This window comes from Prinia subflava, chromosome 2, assembly GCF_021018805.1.
Source record: "Prinia subflava isolate CZ2003 ecotype Zambia chromosome 2, Cam_Psub_1.2, whole genome shotgun sequence".
Lineage (NCBI taxonomy): Eukaryota > Metazoa > Chordata > Aves > Passeriformes > Cisticolidae > Prinia > Prinia subflava.
This window is the reverse complement of record NC_086248.1, coordinates 24394710-24408492: the sequence shown is the minus strand read 5'-3', so window position 1 is coordinate 24408492 and position 13783 is coordinate 24394710. Positions and strand designations below refer to the sequence as shown.

The 13783-nt window shown below is 40.8% G+C and overlaps 1 protein-coding gene across 3 annotated transcripts in view; it reads right to left on the bottom strand.

Moving 5' to 3' along the window:
• GFRAL (GDNF family receptor alpha like) overlaps window positions 1-13783 on the bottom strand; it is a 26078-nt gene extending 12295 nt beyond the window's left edge. The window contains exons 1-6 of one of the 3 annotated variants that reach the window (XM_063389382.1): window positions 13626-13783; window positions 10346-10480; window positions 4184-4342; window positions 2289-2693; window positions 1541-1597; window positions 570-897 (exon numbers count right to left, since the gene is read on the bottom strand). In XM_063389382.1, the coding sequence (XP_063245452.1) occupies window positions 570-897; window positions 1541-1597; window positions 2289-2693; window positions 4184-4342; window positions 10346-10480; window positions 13626-13647 (1106 nt within the window). In that variant the 5' untranslated portion in view covers window positions 13648-13783. The remainder of the gene's footprint in view (window positions 1-569; window positions 898-1540; window positions 1598-2288; window positions 2694-4183; window positions 4343-10345; window positions 10481-13625) is intronic. The other 2 variants (XM_063389380.1, XM_063389381.1) reach the window with 2 other exon arrangements.

Sequence of the window (13783 nt, the reverse complement as noted above, 5' to 3'; positions counted from 1 at the left end):
ATCCTTCATGAGTTTGGTGGTCTGTGCATGTTTCAGGCCAGATTTGTGAACACTTTTTGCAAGTATCCTTGAGATAAAGAGAATAAAACAAAAGGGTTTTTTTTAAACAAGCCAAGCTGACTGCATGGCTGTAGGATACCAAGAGTCAGACTCTGCTCTCAAAAGGTAATTACTTTTGCCAAACAAACTTTGTCTGGTCTGCTGCACAACTTGGGCAAATTGCTGGAGGGCAGAAGTGCAGAGAGGCAGGTGTTATCTGAAGAAAGTGGTAATGAAAATAGGCAATAGCACAGTTTGTCCAGCAGAAATGGTGTTAAGTGTCATGCTACAGGCAGAAGAAAAACCCACATTAGATTCCAAACCTTTCTGAAAATTAATCATTTCAGTTTACTTGTGGGATTACTTCTGGAATTACCACAGTTAATGTAAACATCTGTGAAGATGTCAAACATGGCAGATACAGCACAGAAAATAATTTTGTCATAGTTTATATATAGAGAGTATAATGAAAATGGTTTGACCAAATCATTGCTCAAAAGCACCTTAGTGGGCAAAATACTTCTACTCACCTGCACGATTCGTTCTCTTCACACATGTGGATCACATCCAGACATGATGGGGGTGGAACTGCAGCAACTGCACAGGGCTTGCCATGGATAAGTTCTTTGGCTCTGTGGCAGGATTCATCACGCTGGATACAGTCACAAAATATCATCATTTGGGCAACTTCAAAAGGCATATTTTGATAGAAGAACCTTATGGCTGCTTGACATCCTTCCGCATTGCACTTCTTATTTACTGAGCAGACTTTAAGGTACAGGGACAGCTGTTTGTTACACACTTCATCTTCAATGCACTCCCTGTTCACATCCAAACAGCTTCTGTTTGCTGTGTATGCTAAAAAGAATAACACTTTTTACAACAGAATCTCAAGAAAATTTTTCTCAAGTGATGACTGGTAGGTATCCTGCCCACAATACTCCCAGAAAATCAAGCTTGATTCCCAAAATCCTGATCCAGCTCTTCCAACATTGCTTCTTTTAAGCCTGCTGAGTAACTTCCTACTTCTTCCTTGTGCTGCTTGGCCCTCACACGCAACCCTCCTGAAAATGCTGAAATCTCCAGTGTGCAGTCTTATATTAGGCTATGTAATACTAGCCTATGTAATGAAGAAGAGAATATAGGTGGCATTTTTGTGTTTTGAACATCAGTTCAGATATTTCTAGACTGAGAAAGAAACCTTACAAAAATATCTAGAAAATTCCAGGCTCTAAAATGCCTATGGGATAAGATTTGTCTCTGTAAATTTGACAGAATCATGATTGTTACCTGATTTAAATTCATATAACTTGATTGGTACTTGTTACATTTTTGGGTTCTTATCTACTCAGTACCTTAACTGAAAATATGTTGGATCTGTTAACTCTCTGTTTATCCATTTGAATAAAAAGTATTAATTTTACTCTGTAAGTACATTGTACACTATCTGAAAACTGAGCTAAAATTATTTATTAGCATTCATAACTAAATTCAGACTTACCTTGTTTGGAGAGAGCAGATAAACCCCATTGTAATTTTGTTTCCATACTAATATTTTCTAGAAGAAAAAGATACAGGTACAGGCATAAATTGTAAATCTTAGCTTTTCAACTTTAAATCAATGTCTGTCTTGATGGCATAGTGCCAGGAGTAAAAATAAACCAGAATAAAACAAATTCGTTCGACCAAATAGAACCTACTAACAAATTCTAAACCCACTATTACATATATTCATAAGTTTCAGGGTCAAAGCACAGTTTATCAAAGGCTGCTGCTAACATTTTTTTGCATAATTATAGATCCTGTGAACTCAAAAAGAGTTTTTTAGAGCTTCTCAGTGCATTATAAAGTCAGATTTCTTGTGAATAAATAGAAGTCAGAGGTCTTAATTTGTTTATTCGTGGAGCACTTTTCAAGTTTAACTAACTGCTTGTCATGACCTAAAGTCAAGGCTGGCAGACAATTCTTGCTACTAGAAAATTATTTTTATTGGTCTTATCCTGTTTCTAGTTATCGTGAAAAAGCAAAACCGGCTGATTTAGATGAGGATGTATCAAATTAACACATTGAAGGACAACAGTATTTGCACTCAGGCTATCATTTTCTATCAGATTGTGAATTTATTTATAAGCAAAACTCCCCAAATGATCATGTTTTCAGTGTTGCAAATGGGCAAGAAAACCTTTTTTATAGACTGTGGACACTACTGTTACGTACAAAAGCATTCAGACTGCTGGAATAGCACTAACCTGTGTCGGTGACCAGATTTTTCTCGCCATCAACATCAGCATCACCACTGCCATCATTTGCACTGGCTCCCGAGGCGTGGCTCTCCTGCGAGTATTGCACACAAGGGTTGTTAAATATTCCCTTCCAGATTTTAATGCATCTGGTCTGAAGTGGCTCTGGGCAGGTGCACTTTCCCAGAGCTGTTTTCCTCAGTTCTCTCCAGGCCATCCAGCACTTTCCGGGCCCGGGGAAGGCGCAGGTGTGCGCGGCTGCCCTGCACGCCCGCTGGAAGCTGCGGAGCACGGCCGAGCAGCGCCGCTCCTGCCGGCAGCGCCGCCGAGCAGCGCCGCACTCGCTGCCCGGCTCCTCGGGGTGCCCAGCGGGGGTCAGCTCGGCGTCTGCCCTCAGGAAAGACTCCAAATAGTCTGCAGAAATAGGTGCGAACAGAGTCATACATCAAACGGATGGTGGATCATCATCACAGCACAAAATCTCAGGAAAAGGGAACTTGTCTTAATGCATTACAGTGAGTGAAACAGTCCTAGTTTAATTGTCAGCAGCATGTAAACAGACAATAATTTCAAAATCTTACAAACTGATGAATCCTCCTCGTGTTTACTGTGCGCTGTTAGCTGTATAGTACAGTCCACTCTAACAGTTCAGCTGCAAAACAGTAGTAACAAATCCTCACTAAAATTACTGCATAAAGAGTTCAGCTTCACAAAATTTTAACCACCTACACTTTGGACGTATCATAGATTAACATCTTAAGTAAATGCATAATTTTTGAAGAGAGAATGACAATTTCAGAAGATGGTTGATTCATTACCTAAAATAGTAATTTAAGTTAGGGAGAATTACTCCTGAAAATGCCTAGCAGCACAATATCCTCTGTAGGTAAACTCAACACTACTGTAAATCCATCCAAACTTGTTTCTACAGTGGTTAGAAATGTAATCTCAATTGCCAAAAAAAAAAAAATATAACATTATGTCATTTTGCTAGAAGAAAAAGCAACTGCTCCAAATGACATCAACATCAGGTTTCAGCTATCCATCCTTCTTGTTTGGGGCAAGGAGTCTGGGGCAGATCAGAGTGTTATTATTCCCTCTGCAATAAGGCCATATACTCTAGTACTGTATGATGAATGCTGTGTGATGGATCAGTGACAGGAATCACTTTGAACTCCGTTTTGCAGATTCTCATTCACTGGCTGATTTTACCTCACTTGTGTCAGCTTTGCTAATCATTATGCCACAAGGCTTTGGACAAGAAACTGCAACTTCATGCAACAAACTGCAATTAATTCTCAATTACACAGATAGGCTTTCTACAGGGATAGTTGTTCTCAGAAAAATAAAAAATAAGTTGAGGGGAGCTGGGCCCATTGATTACAGGAGAATTTTTTAAAGATGCGCTCTATATATTATGTACAGCTTTATGAAGGTGGTGAATAGGTTTCACACATCCAGTAGCCTCTCCTAGGTGTAGTGAAGATCCTCCTGCAACACAGAGCGACACAACTGCACCGCTGTGCATCCCCATTCCCTCATCCTCCCATTCAGAAGGTGCTGGATGTGTCTCTCTACATACGCAACCTAGATCCAGCGGCTCTCAAATTTCCATGGGCAATGAGTAGCTCCCAATACACATTGTGTACTCACTCTTGCTTTCCCGTGGATTCAACAAGAGTTTTAGAAGCCACTTGAATTTCTCACATGCATTTTATTGATTATGTTTGTGACATTTTTTTCACGTGTATGCTGGAGTGTGAATATCATAGAAAAGACAAAACTAATTTTTGAGGGGTATTTATCAGACTTGAGAATGTACAAACGAAGTTGAATCCACTTAAAATGGTGGTTACAAAATTACTGGGTTTGGTCTTCATAGTTACAACTTTATGTTTACTTACATTTATTAATGCCACACCGTTTCCCAAGCAAAATTGTGATGTTACAGATATCGTCTGTAGAGCAGACACAGTTTTTAAATTCCGGGTATTCATCAGCCAGGACCTGGATTATCCTATTACATCCAACAGTGTCTTCTGCCTTGCATCTATTACCTAGAACTCACCATTAAAATTATAATTTCATTAATGTTTATGAATGCTTAAGGGATATGGTTACATAAAACAATTCAGCTGAACAACAAAAATAATATGCTTTGCCAAGAGAAGATGGTTTGTCATATTTTAAAAACTTTAATTTATATTCAAAGTAATATAATAAAGCTGTGGATACCATGTTGACTTCTTTTACTTGATCTGATCCATTGCCAGAATATCTGCTCTCATTAACAAAGTATATAAAACTGCTACCCTGTAGAACAACTTCACTGCCTAAGTTTGAGAATGACAATAAATTAAAAGTAGTGCAAGAAGAGTCTGATTTTTCAGATTTTTATAATAAAAATGAGGGACAAGTTAACATAAAAATAATAAATGTGTAGAAACCTTAGTTTGCTGGCCCAGTTTCAATCTTTGCATGTGCACTTCTATTCAGTGGTAAAGAAACACAGGATGTCAGGTCATATTTTCCATGTATGTGTAGTGACAGTAAAGAGCATGTACTAGTTTGTGGTAAAGGTAAATCAATCAACCACCTACTTTATGAGGTAAAAGCTTTTCAAAAATCTTATTATTCCAGTAGTGGGATCGAGTGCATCCTCAGCAAATTTGCTGATGACACCAAGCTGTGTGGTGCAGTTGGCACGTTGGGAGGGAAGGGCTGCCCCTGGAGGGACCCTGACAGACTTGAGAAGTGGGCCAATGCAAACCTTATGATGTTCAAAGTGCAAGGTCCTGCACCTGGGTCATGGCAATCCCAGACACACCTGCAGGCTGAGCAGAGAAGGGATTGAGAGCAGCCCTGCAGAACAAGACTTGGTGTGAAGGTTGATGAAAAACCCGTCATGAGCTGACAGTGAGTGCTCACTCAAAGCCAAGTGTGCCCTGGGCTGCATCAAAAGCACCATGGCCAGCAGGTTGAAAGACACCTCTCCTCTGCTCTGGTGAGACCCCACCTGGAGTGCTGCATCCAGCTCTGGGGTCCCCAGCACAAGGACATGGAACCGTGGGGGCAAGCCCAGACATGGGCCAGGAAGTTGATAACAGGACACGAGCTCTTCCCTTACAAGGACAGGCTGAGAAAGTTGGAGCTGTTCAGCCTGGAGAAAAGAAGGTTGTGTGGAGACCTCACAACAAACTTCAAGTATCTGAAGGGGCTTACAGGGAAGGTGGAGAGGGACTCTTTGTCAGGAACTGTAGTGACAGAAGAACGAGTAATGGGTACAAACTGAAAGGAGAGAAATTTAGGTCAGATTTTAGGAAGAAATCTTTTACTGTGAGGATGATGAGATACTGGAAGAGGTTGCCCAGGGAGACTGTAAATACCCCATCCCTGGCAATGTTCAAAGCCAGGTTGATAAAGCCTTGAGCAACCTGATCTAGTGGGAGGTGTCACTGCCCATGGCAGGGAGGGTTGGGACAAGATGATCTCTTAGGTCCCTTCCAAGCCTTCTGTGATTTATTGTTACTTAAGAAAGTTACACATTACTTAAGAATGTTACATGCGAAGCAGTTTAATTTAGGTAAGCTTTATTTTGTGAAAGCCATGATCTACCTTGTCAAAATCAGTATGTAGGTCCACAGACCAGCACATTTCCTCTCTTTACCTCACAGATATTAAATGTCTCACAAAATGTAAGAGAAGCAGTACGTGGCTCACAAGATCCAGCCAGGTCACAGGGCAGCATGAGGACTCATTAGTTTACTGAGCACACAGGCTGATGTCTCTGCCCTGTGAATCAGGTTCCTGCCTTGCTGCTTCCCCACTGGTGTGGAGCACCAGAGACTCAGTAAAACTGCACTACACTCAGTAAAACTGCAAAGTGAGAAGTCCTGTGTCCCCAGTGCCACGGGCAAGCTTTGATGTGGCCAGAGCTTTAAAATCACTTATATGTTGTTGACACAAATAGCAGTGGAAGGCAATGGGGGAAAAGCTCTGCAAGAGCAAACAGTGCATTTTGCCTGAAATAATGAGAATCAGCTATTCCAGGCTTCACATCCCTGTCCTGATCCCCTTTTTTCAAACAGTCTCTGCATTGCCATTTCTCCAGTTGCTAACTAAGGAGGACTTGGGGCATGTATCAACTAATACACTACTAGAGGGGAATGTCACAGCCCAGCAAGAGCTGCAGGTTCCAGCCTCAGCTTCCACTCCACCTCTTGCATCAGCGAAGAAGGAGGTGATGGTGGCTGGGACTGCCTATATCTCTCCAACCCCACCTTCAACTTTCCTTCTGCCTTTTCAGAAGGACATCATGATCCCTGACCCTTTAGCCCTCATAGTTCCAGAAGTCAAGGAACTCAGGAGATTTATCAAAAGTCACAGACGTAGGATACTCCCTGACCACAAAAATAGGATGGAAAGTATGTAGTGACACGGCCCATGAAGATGACTGTGTGGATATTCTACTCTATATTTTATCAACTAAGTAAGGGATAATAAAAGAATTTTGGGAAAACATATTGCAGTAGAAAAAGAGAATAAAGTTCAGGAGTGGCTTGTGTAAAAATTACCTTATTCACAAAATTTATGACAGTCATTTTCAAGGTCCAGAGTACACTTCAAGGATGGTGAGTAGAACCTTTATTAGAAGAACAAACCCCCATAGCCCAGTATATTTTGTGCAGCACCCCAGCTTGCTGAGGCCACCTGTCTTCATGACACTGACAAGTCGTGGCCCGGAGTCAGGGGCTGTGTTCAGCAGCCCCCTGTGCTGTGAGCTCACCGTGCTGAGTCAGCACCTGGCTGGGGCTGGGGGAGGGGCTGTGGGGCCATGAACATGCAAAGGGCACGGGCAGAATCAGGAAGCACATCAGATTTATGGGGCTCCCTTGCATGACTTCTTGAAAACTGTGTAGAAATAACCTATTATCAGTATTGCTCTGTTTGTACATGGTATTGATTCAGCTGTGACAAACAGCAGAAAATATTTTATTACTGGTTTTCAATTATTGTTGCTTTACCAGAGATTAGTCCTAGGTAATATATTTTATCTTATACATATGCTTCTAATGCATTTACCAAAAAAATGCTCTCTCAACCTGATGTTTGGCAGCCATTATTCATAATTTGATTTATTTATAGGTACATAATTCATGTACACAGAACCACAGATAGAAGGATGACAGAGTAGAAGCTGACACTCCCAGAGTGATAATCTCTGCTTTTGCTTAATAAGCTCTTCAGTCATCTCAGTGGGAACTGAATTTGAAGACTGCAGGGGAAAGTCTGAGGACTGGTGAGACCACAGTTTGGACAGATCTCCAGAGATTCTTCCAACACCAATGAGTGTTATTCTAAGGAAAGTAAACTCATCCAAATCTAATTCAAAATGTGATGCCTTAAAATTTAAATGATCTGAGTTGTTTTTCCTTTTGAAAACTCTTTCTGTTTCCCATTCAGAAAAATTAAGAAAATTTATACTTATGGTTAAATCATAGTTCAGATTTTTTTACACTGAAATAACAGAAGGAAAGCAAACAAATAATCAATCCAACAAACAAACCTTAAAAGCCCAAACTTTAAAGTCTTCATTCTGCAATGCTGAAACTCTATTGATATTTTCAAACAGAGAAATATTATTTCCTCAAAATTTAATATTTCTATCTTTTCTATCCTGACCTAGAAGCTGATTCATAGACATTTTCACACTCTGTTTTTCCTTTGCACCATATTTTGGCCACAGAGGTGAAAGAATGATGGAACTCTGAAGATTCTAAACTGAGACTCCAGAAATGCTGCTGGAGTACTGGGGAAGCAGTGATAGAAAATTTGACAGGAACAGCAGTGACTTAGGAAGTATTTTGGAGAGTGTTCCCAGACCTGTACCGAAGAGCAAAAGATGGAGGAGGTCTTGATATTGTACACATTTAACTTTGAGGTTACAGTCTGATGGACCAAGTTATTGAACTCGTACTCCAAAGGAGTTTAATTAAAATTTATTTTAGGAGTTATGTTTTGCATGAAAAAGCTAACAAAACAAATATTTACCCCATTGTCTATTGACCCCAAGTAATATGTTTGTGCTCAAAGCACATTTTCCATACCTACAGCACATCCATGAAGTTTCTAGATTTGCACATGACAGCATAATGTTGTTCTTACTAATGATGCTGCTGGTAGGTTTTCTATCACTGTTTCTGTGGCTTGTCTGAGTGGTACCATCAGCTGCCTGACTGGATTTACATGCTCTGGGATCATGGTACCTAATAAGCACATTTAGTATAATTTGTCCTGGACCCGACACAATATCTGAGTGCTCTGCAATGCTGGAGAGTCCTTCCCAGAAGCTATTATCCTAACAAAACATGCAGATGCAAATCCAAACAAGCAGTGGCAAGAATAATTATTTCTGGAAGGTTTCTCCGGCCCAGTTACAAATATCATGAATATCAGTGAATAAGTACATAGGACAATAAGAGAGAGAAATGTCATAATATTTAAAATATTTAACAGGTCAATAGAACATGGGCTGAAGCCCAGCTGCTTTGGGGACTGTTGTAACTCTTATATTATCATGTATTTTTCATGTATTTCATATGTTCTTAAAAGTATTCTGCCGTTCTATGCAAAGTAGATGGTTTCAGGGAAAGGACACACTAAGAAAGACCTCTAAGAGAATTTTGTACTCTAATTATTTTAAATATTGTCTTGGGACTTGGGACATCAAATACATGCAAGAGATGAGATAGACAGATTTATTCAGGTAGCTCAAACTGCAGGTGAATGTTTTAGCAGTGGCTCATTGACCACCAAGCCAGGCAACTTCTGCTGCCTGTGTTCCCCCACAGGTCAGACTGGGTCCTGCCAGCCAGACAGAGGAACTTTCACATTGTCAACTCTGCTGCAGCTGGGGCTCCAAACAGATTATGGCATCACAACACGGCTTGTTCTGGTCAAATAATGTCATTACAAGAAGAAGAGAGATTTTCATGGAGATGTAGATACTTCTGATTCACCACTACACACTGCCCCAAGAAAGGTGAACTAAATCAGAAAATAGTCCCTGGCCCCTAGCATTTGCTAGTGATGATGTAGTGGCAGATCACTGGACACTTATCAATCAACAAGGTGTCATTACTAGCTTGGTCTAATGACACAACCAGATTATGGTGCCACTCTTCCCTTCCATATTCACAGCACCTGGAAAGCGGATTCTCAGCATTTAACAGCAAGGTCTTGGAAGGATCTAAAGAAAGAGCTGGTGAATGACACTCAAGATTTGTTCAAGAATAGGCCTTCTGAGATAGGAACATTTTCATTTCATAGACAGAAACTAATTATCTGCCTTCATTTACATGAGAATCTGTTTAACAATTCAAGGAGGCCTAGTCATGTCATAATCTGCACTTTATCATACCCCTACCTCCTCAAGTGACTCACTGTGATGTGTTGATGCTTTTCACTGAATAAATACAGTGTGCCTTCCTACAATACAATTTTCCTTGAGGCATTCTTTTATTTTTTTTCTTGTTCTAGTACAATAATTAAAAATTACTCTGAATAACTACTACGTTGTTTTGGGTATTGTGTGAGATTATAGAACCACAGAATGGTTCAGATTGGAAGGGACCTTCAATCCCTCTGCCATGGGCAGGGACATCTTCCCCTAGACCAGGTTGCTCAAAGCCTCAGCCAACCTGGCCTTGAACACTGCCAGGGAGGGGGCAGATCCACTCCTCCAAATAGTGTAAAACCAAGCTGGAACTTCTTTTCCAGTTGCACACAGGGTTTATTTACCAGGATTTACCAGAGCCGATTTTGTGCTGAATTCAGACTTCCTGAGTTGGTTCAGGTTCTGACTTTGTTCATAGTGCAGAAGTTTCATTAATCACTTTCTTGAAGACACAGTGTGACTGTTACTAAAAGTAACATAATTTTGCCATAATTTTTCTCTTTGACATCTCACCAACTTCATTTAGTTCCCACAGCAATTTTGTAATAAACTATAAATATGCACCCATACAGCAATTCAAAATTAAGCCATGTACACCATGCAGAATTACCTGAAATATTGCAGGCATCTTCAACCATATTCCAGACACTCTCACATCCATTTCCAGCGTTAATACATTGCTCCCTCAAGTGCAGACAGTCAGTAGTCTGGACAGTAGATATACATGTGAAGTAAATGAACAACACTGTAAAAACAGAATATAATGACTATTTAATGCAGTAGATACTGTACTGACTCTTCTCCTTTACATATAATTTTTAAAAATATAATTTACGATAGTTTTTCTATAGATTCAAATTTGCTATCAAATTAATTTTTAGCAGAACAAAGCTTTTCCTCAGTTTTTCAACTGGAAAATTAAATTTAAATGTTCAAAGTTTCAGTGTGGTATATTTTGCACTGGTTTTACCCCAGTATTATAACAGCAATTGTAGTTATAAATGACATCAGTGCACAGATATATAGAAATTGCTGCAGTTCTGAGATCCACAATAAATTACAGAAAGGAAGACAGCATAAAATTCAGAGGAAACAGCATTTTATTTGCATGAAATCTCACCAATCTTGGCTGTTTAGGAATTCCTGTGAATAGAGTGCGTGAAAGAGATTTGACAACTACACAACTGTCAGATAATAAATGTGATTTTATTTTATAAATACAGTAGTTTTCACCTTCTTTACTTTTACTTCACAGATGCATCATTTCTTGAAAAGAACTCCCACATTTATGTCTTTATCTGCTTTCCTGAGTGCATTGAGCCTGTTAATTACATAAAAAGGTTGTGGAGGTTTCAAGGAAAATAATTTTAAAGCAGCACTGCCTGTGACTTATCAGTAGAAAGTTAAATTGCCGTGTTAAAAAAGGATAAATCAGCTGGAGTTTAGCTCTTTTATTAACATTCCCATGGTAAGACAACCTCTAATTTGTAATCATGTGTCTTTATTTTCTACAAAATTAAGTTTCAGTCACTGATTTCAGGCCTTATCAAACTACCTGCTGAACACCTGATGTGTTTTCTTTAGTTGTTGAAGGACACATCATCTCTCTGACAACAAACCTTTTTTTCCCCCTCCCCACGTTTAGGTAAGTTCATATGAAATTTGAGTGGTTTCCAGCATTGTTTAATCCCTTAAACATTATGTACAAGAGGCATGAAATATTGCTTCTGGATTTGTCCAGACCTTATCCAAAGAAATGAATTTTTTTCAGTGATACATTTTAGAATAAGAAATTATATATCAAATATCCCTCTTGATAACCTTAAAGAGACTCTACTGTTCAGAGGTGATGCCATCTCTTCTGGAAATTGTTTACCAGTGATATAATAATGCAGCTGTAGGGAACACTTTTTGGATGTGTGTTGGTAAATATGAAGCAACATTTAATACTTTATAATTGACAGGTGCAACAGCATCTAGGGTGCCTATGAGACAAAGAAGAGGCCACATGTGCTTATTATAGCTGGTGCTAATCCTTCCTCAGTTGTGCATATTCCTGACAGTTCTCAGGTCTGTGGTGGGGATTTCAGTGAATTCCAGCCTGAAACACTCCTAGGCTGTGTCTGTCCACCAGCATTGAGGACATATTGAGAGAAACAGCTCCTGCCTCTTGACATCGAGGAACGTGCAGCTGGCCAAATCCATAGGGATATTTTTGGCTTATTATGGCAACATTTTAGTTCTAGGACTGTCTCCAAAAGGTCTTTCTTATTGTGAAATTACTATTTATTCAGATGACAGAGAAAAAAGTTGCCAAGTACCTTACAGGTGAAAACGACTGCATATATCAAACAATATAAAATTAAAAACCCAAAAATCTATTAAGAAGACGTATTTTGCTGGATGACCATTTATCTATTTTGTAGGTTCTAAAACAACGCAAGATATACTCATCTGACTAGCATTCACAGCACAAAGTCTCTGCTCTCTTCCTCCTGTTCAGATAGTTTTCAAGGACCAGTAGCTGAGACAGTCAAAACAGGACTGATTGCACAGCCTTCCTGCCACTTTTTAGGGAGTATTTCACACTGCTGCTCATTTTGAACCTACCGAAGAACTGGCCACAAAATGGGAGGTGACGTTTTTGCAAAATAAAGAGGTGAATAGTAAAATCTATGATTGAAGGCACTTCAGCCTAAGAAAGGGTTTCTTTAGGTCTAATGACTTATTATGGACGGGTGTTTGTTTCCTTGGCAGTACAGAGGGGCTACACTACCAGAAGTCTACATGAAACAAACAGTCCTATATGATTTTAGACTCCAGGGCACTGTAGCTTATGCAATTCCTTAAATTCACAGTTATTACTTTAGTTGTTAACTTGACTTATTTATTCTAGTGTTTGTAAGACTAAGTGACTTCTGCATAGAAGCGTTCAGGGCATCTAAGAGTTTGTAGCTACAACTTTTAGAGGGAACCATATTGACAAGAAGACACACATTTCAATTTCTACAGATGTCTGTATTTTTATGCAAAGGCGTATTGATTCACTGGGTAGGTGTAAAATTCTCTGTTCTCTGTAAAATTTGGTGTCTAAAGTCAAAAGGAGGGGGGGAAAGGAACATTTTAGCATCTTCATTTTGCAGATTGGGAACTGAGGAATGGAGGAATTACATTTCCCTGTTCTGCAATCCTAAAATAAGGTAAATAAGTAACAATGAATATTGGGAAACAAAGCTGTAGTTTTTATCCAATGACAAGAGCAGCGAGATAACAAACTCCAAAGCCAAAATGGCAGACTACAGCTGAATATACTTTGAATACAGTTGAAAATTGATAAATGACAACTTTATTCTAGCAAAAACTGGGGCAGAACTATGCACGGAATACTTTTACCACAGAAATTTGAATTTAGATTAGTGGGATGACAAGGAGAGAAGCAGCATGTATACAGTACGTAGTGAGTAGAAAAGGAGAACAACAAAAATTAAAACATACTTGTCTCATCATATTCTCCATGTACCAAATCTTTCTGTTCCAGCTTTGTTGATTTTTCCCTTTTTCTCCAGTCAATCCCAAAGGAAGTAGCAGCAGCCCTGATGTAGCGCAGGCAGCACCCAGCGCTCCCCAGCCAGCAAACAAGTGGCTGTTCACTGAGACCGGGCGTCCCCTGCGGGGCTGTCCCCGCCGGTTCCATCCTGCCCTGCCCTGCCCTTCCCTTCCCTGCCCTGCCCTGCCGCAGACGCGCTCCCGGGGCTCCCGGAGCCGCGGGACCGAGCCGCCGCCGCGAGCCCCCGGCCCCCGCCTGGAGACCCCCAGGAGAAGGAGCCGCGGGGAGGGAGCGGAGGGAGCGGGGCGATGCGGGGCCCGGCGGGCCGGCCCGCCGCACTTACCGGGGCCGAGGAGCGCGGCCATGGCGGCGCGGGCGCGGAGCTCCCGCCGGGGCGGCCGCAGGTGCCCGAGCGGCGCCGCCCTTTCAGCACGGGCCGGGGGACAGCGCCCGCCCCGCCCCGCCCGCCCGGCGCTGCGCACCTGCCCCGCCGCCGGCAGG